The sequence below is a fragment of the Sapajus apella genome, unplaced genomic scaffold (genome assembly GCF_009761245.1).
Source record: "Sapajus apella isolate SASKATOON/1434 unplaced genomic scaffold, GSC_monkey_1.0 scaffold23, whole genome shotgun sequence".
Classification (NCBI taxonomy): domain Eukaryota; kingdom Metazoa; phylum Chordata; class Mammalia; order Primates; family Cebidae; genus Sapajus; species Sapajus apella.
The window spans coordinates 14,835,383-14,857,515 of NW_022436963.1; the positions used below are offsets into that span (position 1 = coordinate 14,835,383).

The 22,133-nt window shown below is 38.3% G+C and overlaps 1 protein-coding gene across 2 annotated transcripts in view; it reads left to right on the plus strand.

Moving 5' to 3' along the window:
• The window catches only part of SYNPR (synaptoporin), a 342,577-nt gene that overhangs the window by 282,717 nt on the left and 37,727 nt on the right, over positions 1–22,133 (plus strand). For both annotated transcript variants that reach the window (XM_032290375.1, XM_032290376.1), the window contains one exon: positions 2,731–2,929. In XM_032290375.1, coding sequence (XP_032146266.1) covers positions 2,731–2,929 — 199 coding nt within the window. The remainder of the gene's footprint in view (positions 1–2,730; positions 2,930–22,133) is intronic.

Consider the following 22,133-nt stretch of genomic DNA (forward strand, 5'->3'; position numbering starts at 1 on the left):
CCAAAGTGCTTTCTATGGTGGCTGAACTAATTTACTTTCCCAGTGACAGTCCATAAGTGTTCCCTTGTCTCTGCAGTCTTGTCACCATCTGTTGGTTTTGACTTTAAAAGAATAGCCATCCTGACCGGTATGAGATACTAGCTTATTGTAGTTTTGATTTGCATTTCTCTGATAAGTGAAGATGAGCATTTTTTCATGTTTTTTTTTTTTTGTCCACTTTCATGGCTTTTTTTGAGAGGTATCTATGTCTTTTGCTCATTTTTTAATGGGGTTGTTTCTTGCTTGTTAAGTTCTTCATAGGTTCTGGATATTAGACCTTTGTCAGATGCATAATTTGTGAATATTTTCTCCTGTCCTGTAGGTTGTCTGTTTACTCTTTTCATAGTTTCTTTTCCTGTGCAGAAACTCTTCAGTTTAATTAAGTCTCAATCAATTTTTGTTTTTGTTGCATTTGTTTTTGGGGACTTAGCCAAAAGTTATTCGCCAAGGTCAATGTCGAGAATGGTATTTCCTAGGTTTTCTCCCAGGATTTAGTTTGAGGCCTTACATTTAAATCTATAATCCATCTTGAGTTAATTTTTATATACAGTGAAAGGTAAGGGTCCAGTTTCATTCTTCATATGACTAGCCAGTTATCCCAGCACCATTTATTGCATAGAAAGTTCTTTTTCCATTGCTTGTTTGTGTCAACCTTGTCAAAGATCAGGTGGTTATAAGTGTGGTTTTATTTCTGAGTTTTTAATTCTGTTTAATTAGTCTATGAGTCTGTTTTGTACCAGTACCATGCTGTTTTGGCTGCTCTACCCTTATGGTATAGTTTGAAGTTGGATATTGTGATGCCTCCAGCTTTGTTCTTTTTGCTTAGGAGTGTTGTGGCTATTCAGACTCTTTTTGGGGTTCCATATGAATTTTAGAAGAGTGTTTTCTAATTCTGTGAAGAATGACATTGGTAGTTTGATAGGAATAGAATTCAATCTGTAAGTTGCTGTGGGCAACAGGGCTATTTTAATGATACAGATTCTTCCAATCCATGAACATGGAAAGTATTTCCATTTTTTTGTGTCATCTCTGAGTTCTTTCAGCAAAGTTTTATAGTTCTGCTTGAAGAGATCTTTTACCTCCTTGGTTAGCTGTATTCCTAGGTATTTCATTTTCTTTGTGGCTACTGTAAATGGGATTGTGCTCTTGATTTGCCTCAGCCTGGACATTATTGGAGTATAGAAATGCTGCTGATTTTTGTACACTGATTTTATATTGAAAACTTACTAAAATCATTTATCAGTTTTAGTAGCCTTTTAGCAGATGATTTAGAATTTTCTAGACAGAAAATTACATCATCAGTGAAGAGAGATAGTTTGACTTGTTTTCCTATTGGGATGCCTTTTATTTTTTTCACTTGCCTGAGTGCTCTGGCTTCCAACAAATCTGTTTTAAAGGGATTGAGTTTTGTTTAGCAAGAAAAATACTTCCTAAGCATAAGTTGGAATTTATGAGGTTCACGAATGGCTCTTTCATCACTGTTACTTTTATGGATAATTTTCCAAGTGGCACTTTATTATCATAAATAAGCCTCAGTCATATCTTTTTGCAAGTGCCTCCCTAACTGTCACTTCTGAAGAAGAATTTTGGCCGCCATGTTATAGTTCACGATGTAGTTCCAGCTCACACCCTGACTACTATATTGGATATAACACATCTTCCTTAGATGTTATTTACTGAACTGAAAGTATTGCCCAAAGCATCTTATTTCATCTGTATCAAGTAATTTATTGAGCCTGAATGCTATCCTGATAGAGTTTACTCACTAAAATAGAAGTTATAAATGTTCAATCAAATTATGATCTATCAGTAATCTTACAGAACCAAGACTATGCATTCATTTATCCAAGTACTGTTTACTGAGTGCCTAAAAAAACGCCAGTTGTTTGGGATCACAGAGAAAAAGAAAACCAAGATTCCCACTATCATAGAGAATGATATTCACAGTTGAGTGGATAGTGGAGACTGAAAAAAAAAAAAAAAAAAAAAAAAAAACCAAGTAATCAAATTCATTACCAAGACAGCTTTATCTGGTAGTGAGTGTTGTGAATGACATTAAATAGAGTGATGTGATAGAAAATGCCTAAAGGAAAGGAGCTCCTTTAGATTAATGGCAAGAAAAGGCTCTCATCTCTCAGGAGATGTTAAGATGATGCCTGAATGACAAGGAGGCAGCCATGGGAAATGTCAGGGGACACCGTGATTTAGGAAAAGGGAACAGTCAACACTAAGACCTGGAGACAGGACCATGTTTGTCATAACTGAGAAACAGAAAGCATGCCAATGTAGTTGGAACAGGGTGATGGAGGACAGAGCAGTAAAGGAAGAGGCTGGAGATACAGTTAGGGGCACTGAGGGAAGGCCTGGTGAGCCCCGTTAAAGAGAGGAAGCACTAAAGAATTTCAGCAGGGGGATGTTGTAGTCTAATTTATCACAATTTCAGGATCCCTTTCTCCTTCCTTCCTCCCCTCTACCTAGGGTGACTAGCTGTTGTGATAACCAGTTTAATGACGATTAACTGCCTATCGATTTCCAGCTATAATCTCTGTGAATTTCTTAATGATATGTGACATAGTCATGCACTAAAACTCCCAGATCACTTCCCATTTTGCTTTAGAAGATATAGACACAAGCCATCTATTTTTGTCTCCATTGCATTTAAAGAATGTCTCCTTAAATCTTGCAATTTAGGTTGCATCAGGTGACCTTTGAGGTGCCCACCTGCGAGGGAAAGGAACGGCAGAAACTGGCATTGATTGGTGACTCCTCATCTTCAGCAGAGTTCTTCGTCACTGTCGCTGTCTTCGCCTTCCTCTACTCTTTGGCCGCCACTGTCGTTTACATTTTCTTCCAGAACAAATACCGGGAAAACAACCGGGGTCCACTCATTGTAAGTGCTTTTCTTTTATGTAAATATATGTTATTATTGTGTTTTAGGTTTTGGGGTACATGTGAATAACATGCAAGATTGTTGCATAGGTACATACATGGCAATGTGGTTTACTGCATTCCTCCCCATCACCTATATCTGGCATTTCTCCCCATGCTAACCTTCCCCTACTCCCAACCCCCCACTGCCACTCCCCTAGTTCCCCCTCACAGACCCCAGTGTGTGATGCTCCCCTCCCCGTGTCCACGTGTTCTCCTTGTTCAACACCCGCCTATGAGTGAGAACATGCGGTGTTTGATTTTCTGTTCTTGTGTCAGTTTGCTGAGAATGAGTAGTTTTCTTTTTGAAATAACTTTTTCAGCCCCTTCTAATATCTTTTACTAATGCTTGAAGGACTTTGGAGTTACCTGAGCCCTCCAGGTAGGTGTTTGAAAGGAAATCACATTCTTTTTTATCCAAATCTCTGGAATCCACAACAAAAACATGATGTCTGTCAATCTCTTGAGCTCCTGGTCTGGGAAAACATTGCCTGACTTGCTAGAAACCCCTCTGAAAGAGGAAGTTGATGCTTGTATTCCTTTTGTATTTTGTAAATGTACTGTGTAGTAAGACTTGAGTTGGTAAATAGCAATACTTTTCTTTTGTAAAATGGGAGTAGTTGATTAAGAATGATGACAGCAAAATATTTTTCAGATACAGGGCGTTCTCAGGAAGATAGAATCTGGGCAAATGGACATGTAAAGGATGAAATTTAAAATTTATTTCCTTAAATAAATTTTTTTTTTATTTAAGGAAGAGCAGTGATGCTTGCTGTAGATTTATTTATAATTCCAGCATTATAGAGTTAGTCAACCATTTTTTTAACTGGTTATTTAGATAGTGTGACTTGTGCTTATTTGAAATATGTTATTCCCTTAGTATATTATAGGATGGGCTTATATTAATAATGGTTTAGTTTGAAAATGGAGTTCTTCATCCCTCTGTATATCTATCTATGTATTTTTCTTAGCACCTCCTTACCCTACACCCCACTTCCAGTTGCCTTGTACAATGGTCCAAGGACTCATAGGAGTGAAATCAATATAACCCAGCATCTCTAAACACAGACACACATGCACCTAGGGGTACTCAGATAGTACCTAAGCAGGGATAATTTAAAGGAAATAAATTTTAAATTTCATCCTTTACATGTCCATTTGCCCAGATTCTATCTTCCTGAGAACGCCCTGTATCTGAAAAATATTTTACTGTCATCATTCTCAATCAACTACTCCCATTTTACAAAAGAAAAGTATTGTTATTTACCAACTCAAGTCTTAACTACACAGTACATTTACAGAATACAAAACATTTGGGACACTAAAAAGGGGACCACTGAAATATTGGTGTTGGTGTTGACAAAAGTGAGTGATTCTGATGGCTTATATAATTTTTTGGATATAAGGAGGTTTACTATTTTGGAGCTTTCAATAAAATTAAAAATTCTAGTACTCACCTGTTGATTGGCCATTAAACAATAATTTTTGGTGACCGGTTACTATGTGATCTGGGACATATAACTCAAAAATAAAGTAATTAATGGTATTGCTATAACAAAATTCTATTTGTTCTCATTTATGCAAGCAAGTTTTCTCAGCATTTACATCTAAAAAAGGAAAAATGGAAATGAAATTTATGCTGAATCATTTACTAGTCTATAAATCAATAATATTTATCAAATATATATATATATATGTGTGTGTGTGTGTGTGTGTGTGTGTGTGTGTGTAAACTGCTGTGGTTTGAATATGGCTTGTCCCCCATCAAAACTCATGTTGAAGTTTGGTCTTCAGTGTGGGAGGCAGTGCTTTTTAAAGCTGGTTAGATAACTAAGATGGATTAATGTCTTTCTTGAGAGACTGCATTAGTTCTCTTAAGACTATATTAATTTTGTGAGAGCAGGTTGTTAGAAATTGAGTCTAACAACTTTGTCCTTGTCCTCTCTCCCTTTTCCCACATGCCTAGTTCCCCTTTCATTTCTCTGCCATGTTTTGACACAGCACAAGGCCCTCACCACAAGCCACCAGATGTGGCTTTCCAATCTTGAACTTCCCAGCCTGCAGTACTATGTGCTAAATAGACCTCTTTTCTTTATAAATTATCCAGTCTCAGATGTTGTGTTATAGCAATACAAAATGGACTAAAACAGCCCACTCATCTAAGAATTATAAATTTTCAATAAAATTTTTACTGTTTATTTTTTTGAGGCAGAGTCTCATGCCACAACCCAGGCTGGCGTGCAGTGGCGTAATCACAGCTCACTCCACCTCCCAGACTCAGGTGATCATCCCACCTCAGCCTTTCAAGTAACTGGGACCACAGGTGCATGCCACCACATCCAGCTAACTTTTATATTTTTTTTTTGCAGAGACAAGAAGGTTTCATCATATTTTTTTTGTAAAGACAGACAGGGTCTCAAACTCTTGGACTCAAGTAATCCTCCCACCTGGGATTCCCAAAGTGCTGGGATTACAGGCATAAGCCACTGCACCTGGCTACTTTTTAAATTTAATAATTACATATTAAATTTATAATATATTTTTGTCATTTTGGACAATTATGCACTAATTGACTTGCAGTGGTCAGTCAACCAAAAGAAATTTAATACTTAAAGTCTTAGGATCACAAATAATTAAACAGTTAGTTTGAAGGTGAATATATATTTTTGTTGCAAAGAAATATAATAGGGTAATTGATAATGTTTTCTAGAAAAAAATTATATTATGCTGTAATTCTGTGAGGGAAATGTTATAAAAATACAAGTTCAAAGAGAACAAAGTGAAGATGTAAAACTTCTACCTATTAAATAACTTGTTAATTATAACAGAATATCTGTTAATTATAACAGAATATCAAGTAACTGTTCCATTGGCGACATGTAAAAATTGATACAATTATATTTTTAAATATCAACACTTTCTTTCTTTTTTTTTTTTTTTTGAGACAGGGTCTCACTGTCCCCCAGGCAGGAGTGTAGTGGAGCAATCTTGGCTCACTTCAACCTTCATCTCCTGGGCTGAAATGATCCTACCACCTCAGCCTCCCAGGCTCCCAAGTAGCTGGGACTATAGGCACATGCCACAAAGTCCAGCTATTTTCTGTATTTTTTTGGTAGAGACAGGATTTTGCCATGTTGCCCAGGCTGGTCTCGAACTCCTGGACTCAAGCGATCCACCTGCCTCCCAAAATGCTGGGATTACGTGAGCCACCATGCCCAGCGTAATATATTCAATATGCCAGAAATTACATTCTTTGCAACTATTTGAATTTCCAATAAAAGCAAAATTAGATGCCAACTTTATACAAGTAGGGACATTGTTTTTAAAAATTATTTTAGGGAGTATGTGAATAAAATAAATTTCACAAATCTCTATTATAGAGATCTGAACCTTAAAATAAAAAATTTTGAAGGGTAACTGGGAAAATTCTGTTTTTAGAAATTTGTTAAGTTTGAAGGGACTAGAAAATGTTCAGGTGTGCAGCACTTTAATATGTTAAGAGTAACAATTTGAAACTTTGGGCAACTGTTTATTTTTTTCTATCTCAAATATGAGTTAATGGTCTTAATGATTTCAAAATACCTTTAACAGAGTCACCAAACTTGGGCTTATCGCCACCATAATGTACAGCTGGGCATATGTAAGAGACTGCCATGCATATACCACAAATCCCACATGCATGTTTATTTCTGGATCCATGTAAACACTCTAACAGAATTTTTAAGTCTGAGGAAATATCCTGACTTCTAGACAGAAGCTGATACAGCTAATTCACACATAAAGTGGGGAAAAAAACTATTTTGTTATATAAAACCACATTCTACTCATATAAAATGATCTTGTAAGGGCATGCTGCTTTATCTCTGTGTAAACAGTCTTTCCCATCAAACAAGATATGATGAAATCCTCAATTGTGTAATACAATGGTAGGTTTTGTTTCATTATGTTGCGGGAGGAAGGAACAGAGAGAGCTAATTCTAGTAATCAAAAAAGAAAAATCTCCTAGATGAAACTTGTATGATATTAAAAAACCTGAAGTGCTCATTACTTAGCAGATAAAAGTTAATTTAAAAATGAGCCTGAGTCATAGGAGTCACAGAGGCAGATTACATGTATTTCAGCAGGATGCCATTGAAGCTGCAAATAGCAAACCACATCGATTCAAATCCCACCATGATGAAGCTGTGATTGGGGAAGTAAGGGGCACTGTGACACCATTTGGGAAGAGCAGGTTCAAGCAAATTCACAATGTGAGCAAGATGTCAGGAAGATGGCACATACTTAAGAAAATGTTCAAATACTAGGAAAGCATTTGTTCAGATGTTCACAATAATTGTGCTTGTCCTCTTTATTCACAAAAATGGCTAGTATATTAGTCCATTCTTACACTGCTATCAAGAACTGCCCAAGACTGAGTAATGTATAAAGAAAAGAGGTTTAATTAACTCACAGCTCCTTATGGCTGGGAAGGCCTCGGGAAACTTACAATCATGACAGAAGACACCTCTGCATAAGGGAGAGACAGAGAGAACAAGTGAGCAGGAGAGGAAATACCAAACACTTATAAAACCAAAATACCAAACAATACCAAAACTTATAAAAGATCTCACGAGAACTCACTCACTATCGTGAGAACAGCACGGAGGGAATCTCCTCCATGCTGAGGTAGAAACCTCAACAACTGGGGATTACAATTCAAGATGAGAGTTGGGTGGGGGCACAAAGCCTAACCATATCAGTTACTGACATCATTTAGGCAACTTCATTTTGGTTACCATCTTTTTTTTTGTTATTGCTGTTTTGTTTCTAACCAAACACGCATTTTTTTTAAAATTCTGCATTTGTGATTCTTCACGTCAAACTTTGAACATGAAACTACAAAGTTTCTCTATTATGTGGACACAAACTAATTCAAGCAGTTTAAGAAATCAGATACCCTTTTTCATATCAATTTATAGTCCTGTGGGACATGACATTTATAATGTCATCCTGCACAAATTAATGTTGTAGGGAAGTGGCAAGGATGATAATAGCAATAACATCAACTGATATCGAGTGGGTTTCTACTATATGTTGAGTTAATATGACAACCCTAGTTCATATTATTATTCATACTTATAGATGAGTGAAGGGAAGCTTAGAGCAGTTACCAACTATCTAAGTGGTTGCACCACTTATAGGCAGAAGGTACAGAGTCTGGGACCAAATCCAGAGCTCAGTTCATAACCACCATGCAAGAGGCCCAAGATCCTGATAGCCAATGTGCTACAGAAGTTAGAGGGGTGGAGACAGGTAAGACAAACTGGTTTATTCTCTTGGACAGCTACTATATTGTTTTACTCTAGAAACAAATAAATTAAGCTCATAATACCTAGGCTCTTCTGCTCATTTGACTGTCATAGGGGATTTTATTTTATTTGCCTTCAGAATCCATCTGGAGTTATGGAATGGTAGCCATGCCTCTGTGGTACTAGAACTACTAGAGAATTCTGCTTGTAAGTGCCATTTATCTGTCTTGCAAATAGACGATGCCAACAAGGGAAAACAAACTTTAAAATGGCCAGGATAAATTTGTATTGTGAATCACAGATTACCAGGATTGGTTCCTATGCATTCCCAAGCAGTTGTGAGCAGTTTCAGACACACTAGAGCCAAGCTTATCAATGGCTATTGAAAAATTCTTTCTCTACTGAATATGTATGACAAGATTACCCACCTTTAAGTAAAAATGAGAATCTGAATGCCTTTAGAAGTAACACAATTGTTAATGATGATAAATGATATAATAGTGAGAAAATTGGGCCAAAGAAATCAGCCAGCTACTGTATGTCACTATAGTAAGTGCCTTCTTGTACAGATAATAAATATCATATCAGGTTATATCATTTTGTCATGTCCTTAGAGTACAGTTTTAAAGCGAATCTCCTGCCTAGGTTACTGTGACAGGATGTTCTGAGCCATTTTCAGATCTCAAGTCAAATAATGAGGATTTAGTTTTTTTCCATATTAATGTAAAGTAGATTTTAAAAAGCAACTTACCTTACAAGACTGACAGAATGCTCGAATGCTCTAAGAATGAGCTTATTAATAAACACCATCCCATGTTTTAGTGAATATGTCTTGCAAGAGGTTTGGCCTAAAGTAGCTTCTCTGGGAATCAGGAAGAATCTTGACAACCACCTTAAGGTTTTGTGTAAAAGAAAGAGGCTACGTTTCTCAAACTGTCCTCCCATAAAGGAGAGCAGGTTGACCCAAGGCAGTTTATGGGACCAGGAGTGGTTACTGATGGCAAGTACACAGTGATATCATGGTCCACCCTTGTTTCATGCCCAATACCTTCCAAATATTTTTATGCTCAATACCTTCCAAATATTTCCCCATCTAGCCTCACAACAATCCTGGGAGAGAAGTAGAGCAATGAGAATCAGCCCTACTCTACATATTCAATTTAATTCCCCTTTAGTGAGCACTATACATTGGAAAATAAGTCCCTGGGACATTAGAAACCTTGCTGTTGTCAGGGAAGAAGTTACTAGCAGAACAAGGACAAAAACTCTTGGTCCAGTGATTTTAAGGGTAGTGGCTAATTTGTGGAGTGCTGGATTTTAATCTTCTTGTATGAACTATTATTTAACAGGTGCAAGCTGTTACTTCACCTGTAGAATGATGTTAATAATCATGCACACATCATATGAGTGCAGTAAGGAAAGGAAGCGTTCATGCCTGCAAAGCACTTTACACAGGGAAAGGTACACAGTAAGTGATAAGTTAATGGTATCTGACTGTAGCACTATTATTATCATTAATTTTAATTCTTCTTCTGTCCATTACTGGGTAGTCTCTTAGTCCCACAAAGGAAAATTGCAGGCATCTTCCTTTGATTGACTGCTGCCTTCACAGTTCTATCTTCCTTCAGTCCTTCTATCCCAAGCACCTTCTTCTCCACAATTCTCCAAGGATGGAGCTTAACTCAGGACTACTTCTAAGATCACAATTGCTAGGTTGAACCATCCAATTAGCCTTTGTGTTTCTTGAACCCAACTCCATTAGAGGACTGGGAGGTAGACTTTTAATTTCCCCAAACAAAATAAGGTTTCTCGTTTTGAAGTACAGTCTGGGGCCATCACTAAAGGAAGAAAACAAGAGACAGATACAGAGCTGGATGCTCAAAAAATCAATGCTCTTTCCTAACTATCAGCTACACCTTTGTTTGGGTATAATTAGAAACAGAAATCAGATTTTGCAGTCTCTGAGCTATACAGAAATTGCTTAGAAAGCTCTCTCTTCTACCCTTCCCTCTCTCTTTCTCCCCAATTCTCCTCTGTCTTCTTCTCCTTTCCTCTTCTCTCCTCTTTTCTCTCCCCATCCTCCTCTCTCCTCTTTATGTCAGTTCCATTTCATGTCAATTTTATTTTAATAGGTAATAAGTATCTTCAACAGACCAAGTAACATGTATTTATGGATGAATTAAAAGCATTCAATCTGCTGAGGAACATTATTGAATCATTAAATCCTTTTAGCTCTCCTATAAATGGCTTGCTAGGGGTATGTAGATGGGCTTTGGTAACCTAGAGGAGGAAGTATAATCTTGCCTAGGAGTGAGGGCACACCCTCCCCAGGTCCCTGTGCTGTGGAGTTGTCGTAAAGATAACTTTACGACAATTAAAGATAAATGAAGAACTTTATTTTTGAAGTTCTTCCCCGGAACAGAGTATTTCATAATAAACACCGTATCATTTCAAACCCAAAAGTATGTATCTTGTTAGTCATAGACACACCTGTCAGAATCCAACACTAATTTGTGGGGTGTGTCTGTGTGTGTGTCTTTTACCTCGTCACTCTCTGAAACAAGAAGTGTTGATAATACAAAAAGGTATGGACTTTACCTTAAATTAACTCATGATCTAAACCACTGTAAATTTTGTATCAAGTACATTTCTCTCAGAATTGGCAGCACAGATGAAGGCAAATACATTAATCCATTCAAAATTTTCCCAGTCTACTATCTAGACATTTTATGTTTTATTGGATCTCTCATCCTCAGTTCTTTTTCAGCTTTTTTGATGATTAGTGAATTCTTAATTACAATTTAAATGAAGGTCATTCCACAGTATTTGGTACCACATTTCTCTAATTAGCTACTTTAACAAAAGCATGAGCTATAGTTCGGTAGCCTTAATAAAGACAGTGAACTGATTAAAGAACTCACATGATGCTTCCAGAGCCCACAGCTCTTCTCATCCTTTGTTGGAGTCGGTGCCTTTGGAGGGCTGGTGGAGAATGTCTGTCCCAACCCCATCCATGTTTGTCACATTTCCTTACATTCCAGGGACTCATCATTCAGTTAGAAAATCAAGATCTTGCAGCAACTTAGCAAAGTCCCCAGTGTGTCTTTCCTATGTGTTTTCTTTTTTGATTTAAAGCAAAATGAAATGTGAAATGTGTCTACTCCATGGCCTGGTATACCCAGAGAAAATCTGTCTCCCATTCTCAATCAGACCAGGGGTTTTCAACTCCTGGTCTATCTGATAGGGAGGAGAGAGGTGACAACTTTTCCCCTGACTCAACTCCCTGCCCCTGTCTTAAGTTTGTCCTGTTAAAATACTGGAGACTGGGTAATTTATAAAGAACAGAAATTAATCTTCTCACAGTTCTGGAGGCTGGAAAGTCCAAGATCAAGGCTCCAGTGAGTTCTATTGCTTGGTGAGGCCTGCTCTCTGCCTCCAAGATGGTGCCTTGTTGCAGCAAAGTCTGGAAGGAAGGAATACAGTGTCCTCACCTGGTGGAAGGCAGAAGAGAAAGAGAGCAAAACATGTGGGAAACCTCCCTTATGAAGGCCTTAATTGTACTCATGAAGGAGGTGCCCTCATGGCCTAATCATCTCTTAAGTGCCCTACTTCTTAATATTATCACATTGACAACACATGAATTTTGGAGAGGACAAATTCAAATCATAGCATTCTGCCCCAGACCCCCAAAATCCACGTGTTGCCATGTGAAGACACGGCATTCCTGCCTTTCAGAGGATGCCGCAATGAGGCACCATCTTGGAAGCAGAGATCAGCATCTCACTGGGCAAGAGAACCTGCTGAAGCCTTCTTCTTGGACTTCCCAGCCTCCAGAATTATGAGATTACTTTCTGTTCTTTATAAATTACCCAGTCTCAGGTATTTTGTTATAATAACACAAACATAATAAGACACATTCTCCCCCACCCAGGGACATTTGGCAATGTCTAGAGGCATTTTTATTGTCACTACCAGGGAGATACTGCTGGCATGTAGTGGCTAGAGGCCAGGGATGCTGCTATAAATATCCAGGAGTATACAGAACACCGCATCACAACAAAGAATTACCTGTCTCAAAATGTCAGTAGTGCCAACCCTAATTTATAGCAACACCCAGCAGCTATTGAGCACCTACTCTGTGCCAGGCACCATGCAAGGTGCTTTTCCCATGTCTTCTTTTTAAATCTTTATGATAACTTTTTGAGTTTGTTGTTTTGATTCCCCTTATTGAAATGTAGAAACTGAGGCCGAGGAAGTTTAAGAGACTTTCCCTAGATTACATGTCCTAGAGGCAAATAAGGTCTACTTGACTTTAGCTTACACGTTTCTTCATTTTTCTCTGAATATTTCTACTTATGGTTAACTCTCTACCTCTCACCGTGTTCATTCCTCTGGGTCCAGGAACCTCAGTGCTAGCTCTTGGCTGTCCTAATGTCCTCTGTCCTCTTGTGTCCCCTCTCTTAGCTACCTCCAACACACACTCACACACATACACAAACACACTCTTCAGCCCAATCTCCACATCTCATCTTCATAGTCTTTCTCCAAAGCTCTGCCTTCTGATCTAGCTGGCATCCTAGAGAGAAATGCTGTCAACCTCATTTCTCTGTGCAGTTTCAGATATTACTTATCAAAGAACTCTTGTGTTTTCCTAGAAGACTTCAGGAGCATATATACAGCTCCTGACTCCATATCTAATTATGGAATTTGAGCCAATTAAGTATTTCTTAGCAACTTGGGGACTGGTTTAACTTTACAGCTACCACAAGTAATTTTGGTAGACTCCCAAAGTGGTGTAGAGCTGGGAAATATGGGGGCAAAAATATTTCCCTATTTAATGAATAACTATCCATAATTATTGGGGCTAATTCATCTTGTATTGGTTTTTCCTTGTATGCACCCAGACACTGCTGGTTTTTACTCTTTGTTTTCCAATGAAACAAAAGTTCATGTGGCGTTTCCTTTCCGATAGCAAGATAAAACTCTTTTTCAGATTCAAGAATAATGATCATGGCTGTATAGGCCCCGCTGGATCCCAGACCCTGTGCTAGGCACTAGGGACATGAAGTCAAAACCCAGGTCCTAGCCTCAAACGAACTGCTTTGTGTCCTCAAGGGTGATAGGAATAATCTATGATTGGGAGACAGTAGTAGGGAGGGGTTATAAATTCGGGCTCTGGATCCAGACTGCCTGGGCCCAAATCTCAGTACCATCATCTACCATCTGTGTCACTTCTGACCAATGGTTATGGAACTTATCTGATTCTTCACCTACAAAATGAAGATACTAATGGCTCCTAATTTATAAAATTGTTGGTCAGAGCAAATGAGTTATTACTCATAAAGCCACTAGAACAACGCCAGTCACTGATCAGGTGCTTATTAATGCAAGCCATTATTTTCATCAACTTTATGATTATCTACCATCATGTCCGTACTGTGCTTTCTCTGTAACTGGTGTTTACTAAATCTCATTGGACTGACTGACTGAAACACAAGTGGATGGATACACACTCTGTTGACTTTCTAAGCTTGAGAACTGCTTGGATGGCTTCTTATTGCCCTGTTTGCATCAAACGCTCTTTTATATTATTTTTTGTTCTCTGAGCCTCCAAACTCAACATAGGCTGCTGTCATTGCAGACATGCAATCCCTAATGTGAAGCTTCACTCTTTTCCCCATCACTCTGTTCCCCTCCCCTCTGCTATCCTACTGCCACTCTGGCACTCAGGGCTCATGCTTTAGGGAAAGAGGGGAAAGAGCACTACTCCATTAAATCAGCCAACCAGGCTCCAGAGAACAGGAGCTTGAATATGTTACCAGCTGGCAAGTCTGAAAATAGCGGAAGGGTGTAAAGAACACAATGGTGTAACAGGGAGAAACTTGGAAATTTGATTGGGGCATCCAGCTGAGAAACTAGTCTTTGATTTTCAGTCCCCTCCTGTCATTTTTTTAAAGTTGTGAGATCTTTCCCTCCCCAAACCCCAAGATGGTAAACATCCTTACTAGTTGCTAAATTTATTTTCCTGAATCCACAAGCACACACTCACACACACACACACACACACACAGCTTTAGCTTTACTGGGGCTCTCAGCAGCTTAAGTATGTCTTGTTGTAATACTCACAGTTCATTAGACATTCAAACAGTTGGCACAAATTTAGCCCTTTCCCCAGCTGGGCATCTTCATTTCCATTGCTGATTAGCAGGACCCTAATGAAAGTTACAGATACATGCAAAGAAATGCTTCAGAATTTGCCCTGGGAACAGATAGGAAGACACTGCAGGTAAAACTGATCTGAATCCCTTATGAGGGACAAGGTTATTGAAAATACTTGAATGCTTGGTCCAAAGGTGATCTCGCCTTTGTCCCACCACCTGTCTGAGATCTGCAATTTAGAATGCTCTTCCATGTTGTTCTGAAATATGTAAGAAATATCTAATAAATTTATATGCTGTCTCAAGAAATAAGACAGCTAAGCTTGAATTGCAATGAGTTTCTCATCTGTGGCCTATTGGTCCACTAGCCAATTTGCTAGTCACCACTATGGGTAGAAAATAATGTAGACTATTAACAATCTAGAAATTGTGAAGAGCGAAAAAAAGTGAAATTATTACAGTAGAAAAAGAACTTAGAAAAAAGCAGTTGAGGCTAGAGAAAAATAAGGTTTAATGCCATTGTTTGAGCTGCCACTTATTCCTGAGCACTTTCCACAGGCCAAGAATTAAATAAAATAGAAGTTATCTTTGTTAGTTCTCCAAATACCATTAAGGCACTTATTATTATTCCCCTTTTACAGATGTTGGGTCCAATTTACAGAGGTTAAGTAACTTGTATAGTACTGTACACCAAGTGTGATCCAGAGTTATGCTCTTCACTGCAATGCTGTATTGCCACCCCACTTTTTACCTGGAAGTGGAGAAAAAAGCCAAGAATGTCTATCAGCTTATTGAGCACCTGCTGTGCACAAGACAGGTGGGGGACACAGTGGCAAGAAATGTACAAATTCCTTTTTTGGGAGAACCACCTTCTTCCACTTATATAGTCCTGGTGGATTGTCAATCATGGTCCCTCATTTGATACCATATAAGGTCAAGTGACTCAAGCCTGGACTCAAAGTCCCCTCATGAATTTCTCTATGAAGTGAATTTCTTATTTCTATGGAGTGACTGAGCTAGGTATATGTGGGTCTAGTTGATAGTGGCCACATTGCTCATGATGTAGGAGTCTATTTAAAGAATAAAGCTGATCAGAGATAAGCAGATCCTCTAGGGGAGAGAAGAAGAGAGAGTGAGAGACATAAAGACTCACTAAGAAGAAATTGAGGCCCTGAATTCAGCCACAGCTGAAGCCAGCACATTCTAGATTTTCCAGTTATGTCAGTGACTGAATTTACCCTATGTGATTGCTAGTTTGATTTAGGTTTCTGATACTTGCCAAATAACCTTGACCTAAACAATTTCTGTCTCTTCTGTAAAATGCTATAAACACTTACCCATCAAAAGATTATTATGGAGATTAAGTAACAAATGTCTATTGTAATGGTTAGGTGCTAAGCAGATAGTACATGCCTAGTGACTGTTTCTTTATCTATTCATAGTACCAAGAAAGAGTAAGATGAAATAACTCTGGTAGTATTTTTATATTCAGTATTATTTAACTGTTTCCCTTTGTAATGACTGCATACTATTCCATTATATTGAAATAAAATGAATTATTTAAGCAATCTCTTATTGTTGGACTTAGAATTTTACATGGCTTTGAATTTTTCTCTCATAAGCAATTAGCATTTTCAAAAAACATTTTGAATTATTTCCTTAAGATAAAAACCTAGAAATTGATTATCTTCCTGATTTTGAAGGCAGAAGTTTCTAATTTTTCCATATTAAATACATCCCTAATGTGTGACCTCTTACCTAAGTGAAAATTTGAATTCCAACTTTTGACTGTACCCCAGATCCTGAAATCTTATGCTATTACAGAAGAGATCTCCCAAAAAGACCTACAAAGATAATTTTTTTCCCAGAGAAGAAAAAAACTAAAATAAAAATAACTTGTTCTAAGGAGCCTGACATTGTAACATTTGCTTTGAAATTTGAGATACTAAGGAAACATCAAAAATTTAATTCAAGCTGTGTTTATGTATGCAGAAGTCAGGCCTTAATTATCAGTGATAAATCCCCAAGACGGGCATGAATCTGCACAGCTGTGCAAGCGTAGGCCCAGTGCTGGGCTCTGCATGCCCTTAGCTTTGGCAGTATCCTTTCTCACTGAGACTCAGATAGTGAAGTTCAAAACTATTAAGAGCTCCTCTGACCAAAAATGGAATAAAAAACAAACATACAGAAATCTCATGTGATTTTTTTTTTTTTAGCATAATGGAATTGTTTATAAGTTTCATCATGGGGTATCTCCAATGCCTGCAGTTCTGTATGTGGAAACCCAGCAGATGGTCAGGGAGTGGTAAAAGCGGTAATAGTCTATCCAACCCTGCCTGCTGTAGTCGGCCTTGGGAAGCTTCTGAATAAATCTGATGGCTCCTTTCAAATCCCCAGTGAAGCCATCTTCCACAGCTTTCATTGGCTTTTTTTGTTTCACTCATTCTGTAAATAGTTGATTTAAGGCTGAAAAAACTAAGACCAAACTACATGGGATTCGTGTTCCTGATTAGAAGATACAGCTGGTAGAACGCTGATTCTGAGCTTTATGAAACCCTCATGCATTAAGAGTTGGCACACTTATGGGAACAGGGCAGGTAAGGGGGCCAGGGGAAGGAAAGAATTGATGACATTAGGGCATATTTATGAAGACTCCCAATGGAGTGGTCTCCGACCTCTGGTCTGCCATTCTTCCAATTCATTTTTCCAAATAGAGCTGTGCTTATGCCCTTACATTTCTGGCTTATAGAAATAAAACCTCTCTCCTCACATCAGCATTCAAGGCCCTCCTAAGCCATAACCCTTCTCTTCAGAGCCATCTCCTATCATACCTTGTATTCATGTTTTAGCCAAACTGTGCTATTTCCCATTCCCTAATCATGCTGTAAAAATTCCTGTTCTGCATATCTACTGAGCTGCTATCTGCCACCTGGAAGGTCCTCTTCTCCTCCCCCTCCCAGCCTATCAAAATTCAACTCATCCTCAAAGACCCATCTCACAGGCTATCTATTCCATGAAGTATTTCTTCACCACCCATGTCCTCACTCCCAGAGATATGTGACTTCTCCTCCTCCTAAACCTCCACAGCTTTGTGTAAAAAAATCATTCTTTGTGCAAAAACCATCACTTCCTTGCACTTCCATTGGATGTGGTTTTGTCTGATTCCCCCCTACTAGATATCAAATATCTGAAAGACAAGGACTATTTCCAACACAGCTATAGTCTCCTAAAGGCCGTATTTAAAATGATATTAATGACCTTCATCAAAGATAATGTCTGAGTTAGCTCATTTACTCAACACACATTTGTTGGGTTCCTGCAAATATAAATTCTAAGTGAAACACAGAAACATATAAAAGAACTCCCAAAATATAGAATATGCACTCTCTAAAGTCTGGGTCTATAAAATTGGAGGTACCCATCATGACTATTACAGTTTAACATCAGGGTTTTGAAAATCACAATAAGCATCAATGTTATTAAGACCATGCCTCATTTCAGAAGAGACTCACCTTGCTATTTTAAAATGGTGAGCTCTAATTCTCAAATACTCCCTACCACATGCATAATAAAATGTACGGGAAATCTAGCTAACCATGGGATCTTAAAGTTGTACTGTTGTGCACTTTGTTCTCATTAATCATTTCAAAAGAGGGAAATGAAATCAAAAATAGTGTACCTGCTGTCCCTCCAGTCTTTGTTCCTCTCTGAAAAGGTGGACTTTGGCCTTACTTATGCCTCTCTCTTTAAAATAGGTAGTAAACACTGTACTTCTTAAAGGTAAATTCAAATTTATAAACTTCCAAATCATCCTTTCAGTCACTGATTACTAATGCTTATCTATTTTCTGGTTGAGGGAGGCTGCTTGATAAATATGTAATCAGAAAACTAAAGATTTACTCGAATAAAAGCCATCCTCTTAAAGATTCAGTTTGAACTGCCTTCAAGAAAAGGAGGGAATTAGTAATATTCTGTATTCAAAATTCAGATAATTTCTAAATTCTCATAAAGAGAGTAATTTCTTTTCTACCATGTATAATAAAGCTAATTCGCCAAGACTTTATACTCTTGCTTATATAAAGTAATTTGATTATATGATAACTTGATGATATAGGAACATATTTCTAAGGTGAATAGTATGAAGTAAAACTATTTCTCTAAAACAAATGAAATTTTTCTAAGAGAAAAAAAAATTCTAGCTAGACAAAGGTGACCCCAGTTAGTTCCATGATCCTAAGACGATGCCACCCTTTCAGTTTTCTGCCTAGACGTCAGCTTCCTATCGTGCAAAATAAGCCCCTTGAAGGTGGGACTGGTAGCAATCCCTGAGGAATCCGTTCTAACTAGGACAGAGCCCAACAGAGAGCAGGCATTCAGTAAGTGCTTATCAAAGGAATGAACTCCAAGCTCCAGTGTGTGTGTACATGGCTCTTCAACTAAAATACAAACCCCCACACCCACTTGACTTTCAGTCTAAAGCAACCATACATCTATGTGAGTGTTCTTCTTGGGTGTCCTGGGACAGCAAAACAAGCAGCACTTTCACTTGTGATTTAACTCGACATCTTTCTAATTGAGTCTTTCTACTTACTAAGCCAAATTGTTCCAACGGCCTCCATTTTCATCAAACTCCACCTTTAAGTGTGCTTTCTTTTTTTTCTTTTCTTTCTTTCGTGTGTGTGTGTGTGTGTGTGTGTGTGTGTGTGCGCGCGCACGCGCGCGCTGTCTTAACCACCTCTTTTGCTACGAGATTATTCAAAGTCTTCTCTCCTGTCTTAAGCATTGTTCTTGCAACAAAGACCTGACACCTGTGTAAGGTGTTATGGTAGGCATAGTCACCTAAGCCTGAGTCTCTCCATCCTCTATTGCCCTCTCATTTTAAAGTTTATCTCTCCAAAACAGAAATACTTTCCTTTCCCAAAGCTCTTGAATTAGGGAAAGAGGTCAGAAACTAAATGTGTTCTCATAACTCTTGTTTAGAAGTACAGAATCGTTACTGGTTTGTAAAAGTGGGAAATAATAACTCGTTTTGCCATTTAAAATTGAACAACAGTTAAGTAGAAATGAAGGGATGGGTTTAAATTAGAAAGGTTCTATTAAGTCAGCCGAAGTCAAAGCCGATTTTACTCCAGGAACTGTATGCATAAAAAGGTGTAATTATGAAAACTTGATATTCTGCTTCTTTATGCATATTCACTTTATGAACTTAGACCTCCAGAAGCCTCCTAGACTGCTTTCTCATTTTTAATTAAGCATTAGCATAAGGCATACCCTGAAGGGATTAAAAGAGTGAGGAGGTTTGTGTGTGTGTGTCTTTTCCTCCCTTAGTTTAACAGTAACATTAGGACAAAAAAGCAGCTATTCTGCTGGGTTTTGTGTGTGTGTTTTAAGAGTGCTGCAAATAAAATGAACCTCGGAGTCAGCAAAGAAATTATGGTTTGTCAATTAGTGGGACAATGGATCCATCAGGGAAAATATCTTATTAATTGCAGCTTCTAAAGAACATGAGTGAGTCTCTCTGAAGTCACTGAAAATATTTATCTTGGGAAAAGGAAAGAATTTCAGAGAATTGCCAGGAGATTTAGTAATCCAAAACCCAGGGCTACCAGTTGGGTCATGTTTCCATCAACAGAACAGCATAGTGAACAACACAGGTGAGGGGACAGTTGAGAATTAGCTCAAACTGAGCAGATAACTGGCACCTGTCCATTCTACCGGGTACCAACCTCAGAATGCTGTAGGTTTCATCACACTCAAAAAAGAAGCCTATTAAGAAAAGATGTCAGGACTGCTAAGAGACTGATTTTTGTATCCCATTTTCTCTCACCGAAAAAATAAATATTAATGCTATGACCCCCCCCTCACTTTTTTGAAGCTTTAATGATGGAAAACTAGAATAAAAGTAATCAGAATTAATGCAGTGAGCAGCTTTGAACTCATCCTCACTTTCTGCGTCCTCCCTGTGTTTTACCAGTGGAGGTCTAGACAATTTAACAATTCCCCAAAGTCACACAGTTGGTTCACTGAACCCTTCATTATTTCTCAGGGTGTACAAGAAACACCATCATGTAGTTCAGGTCCATCTTGCCAGCTACTTCTGGCATCTCATTGTTCTATGTCAGCCTGGTTCAGGGCAGAATATGTGTGAAAGGAATGTGTCGGTTGTGCTGTGAATTTTCTTGTCATCATTTACATCAACACAATAGCCAACCTGGGGACAGGATGCCTCCACCAAATTGAGACAGATTTAATGAGCTTTTGCAAAGAACATTTATTTCCAAGACATACTAAGTTTCAAGCTACCAGACGTGCCCATTGGTGGGTAAAAGCCATTAGCTGAATGTCAGGGCTTTTTTTTTTTTTTTTCCTTAGAATCCGGACTCTTTTTCTTTTTTTTTTTTCAAGACGGAGTCTTGCTCTGTCATGCAGGCTAGAGTGCAGTGGTGCAATCTCAGCCTTCTGCAAGCAGAATCTGGACTCGTCTTTCCCTGCTGTGGATGATGGAATCTAAAATATTTATGTGGCTTTATAATGATATTTAGAATTTACAGGCACCTGGTATTTGCCAAAGTGCTTGACAGTCAGTGTTTATTAACAGGAAAATAACTACTAGAAAATCTGCCCTGTGCTATTTGGAGAGCAAGTCCCTTTCAAGCTAGAGAGAATGTTTTGGGAACAATGTTCAGGCCAATGATACAGAGTAAAATTTATTTCCCAAATCTTACCTGTGGCCTCACATTTAAACTTTCCCATAGTTGACTAAACTTCATTCCAAGAATCCTGAAGGGTAGTGTGATTACTATGTGTTTCATTTATTCATCAAGCATTTATTAAGCATCAACTAGATGTTGAGGATGAAGGATTAATAAAACTCCACCCATGTATGGGTTAGGTGCTCTTCCCATCATGCCTTGGATCTAGCGGTAAGAGAATGAGTACTTCTCAGTGGTGAAGTGGGGCAAAGTGGGGAGGAGTGGAACCTGGCAATGTCTGGAGACATTTTTGGTCATCACTGTTGTAGGGGGTGCTACTGGCATCTAATGGGAGAGGCCAGGGATGTTGCTAAACATCCTATGAGGTAAAGGATACTCTAACACAACAATGAATTATCTGGTCCAAAATGTCAATAGTGCTGAGATGGGGAAACCATGCTGTAAGTCCATCTCTCTGGTTTATACTTGTTTGGTTACATATCAACCTCTTCCCCCAAATCATAAGATCTTTGAGTACAGAGACCGTATCTTATTCTTCATTGTATCCCAGCACCAGTATGTATACAGAACTCAATACACAGTGCTGAATGAATTAATGAGGGTGGTATCCTATCCCTCCAGGAGCCCATAATCTCAAGGGTAGAAATAGATAAAGGCCAGACATGGTGGTTCATACCTGTAATCCCAGCACTTTGGGAGGCCAAAGCTGGCAGATCACGAAGTCAGGAGATTGAGACCATCCTGGACAACATGGTGAAATCCTAGCTCTAAAAAAGAAAAAAAGGAAGAAATGGATAGATAAGCGGGCAATTTAAAGATACAATGTGTCCAGTCTTTAAAGTGCAGTTAGATAAAAGCCATTTTTGTGTGACCTTATAATCTATTATGTAAGCAGATACATTTTTGAAATTATAGTATATTTTCAAATAATGAAGGCAAGCCATAAGTGAAGCCCTGCAACAGCCCGGCTCACATAAATAAGGTCACACACATCCACCTGTATGACC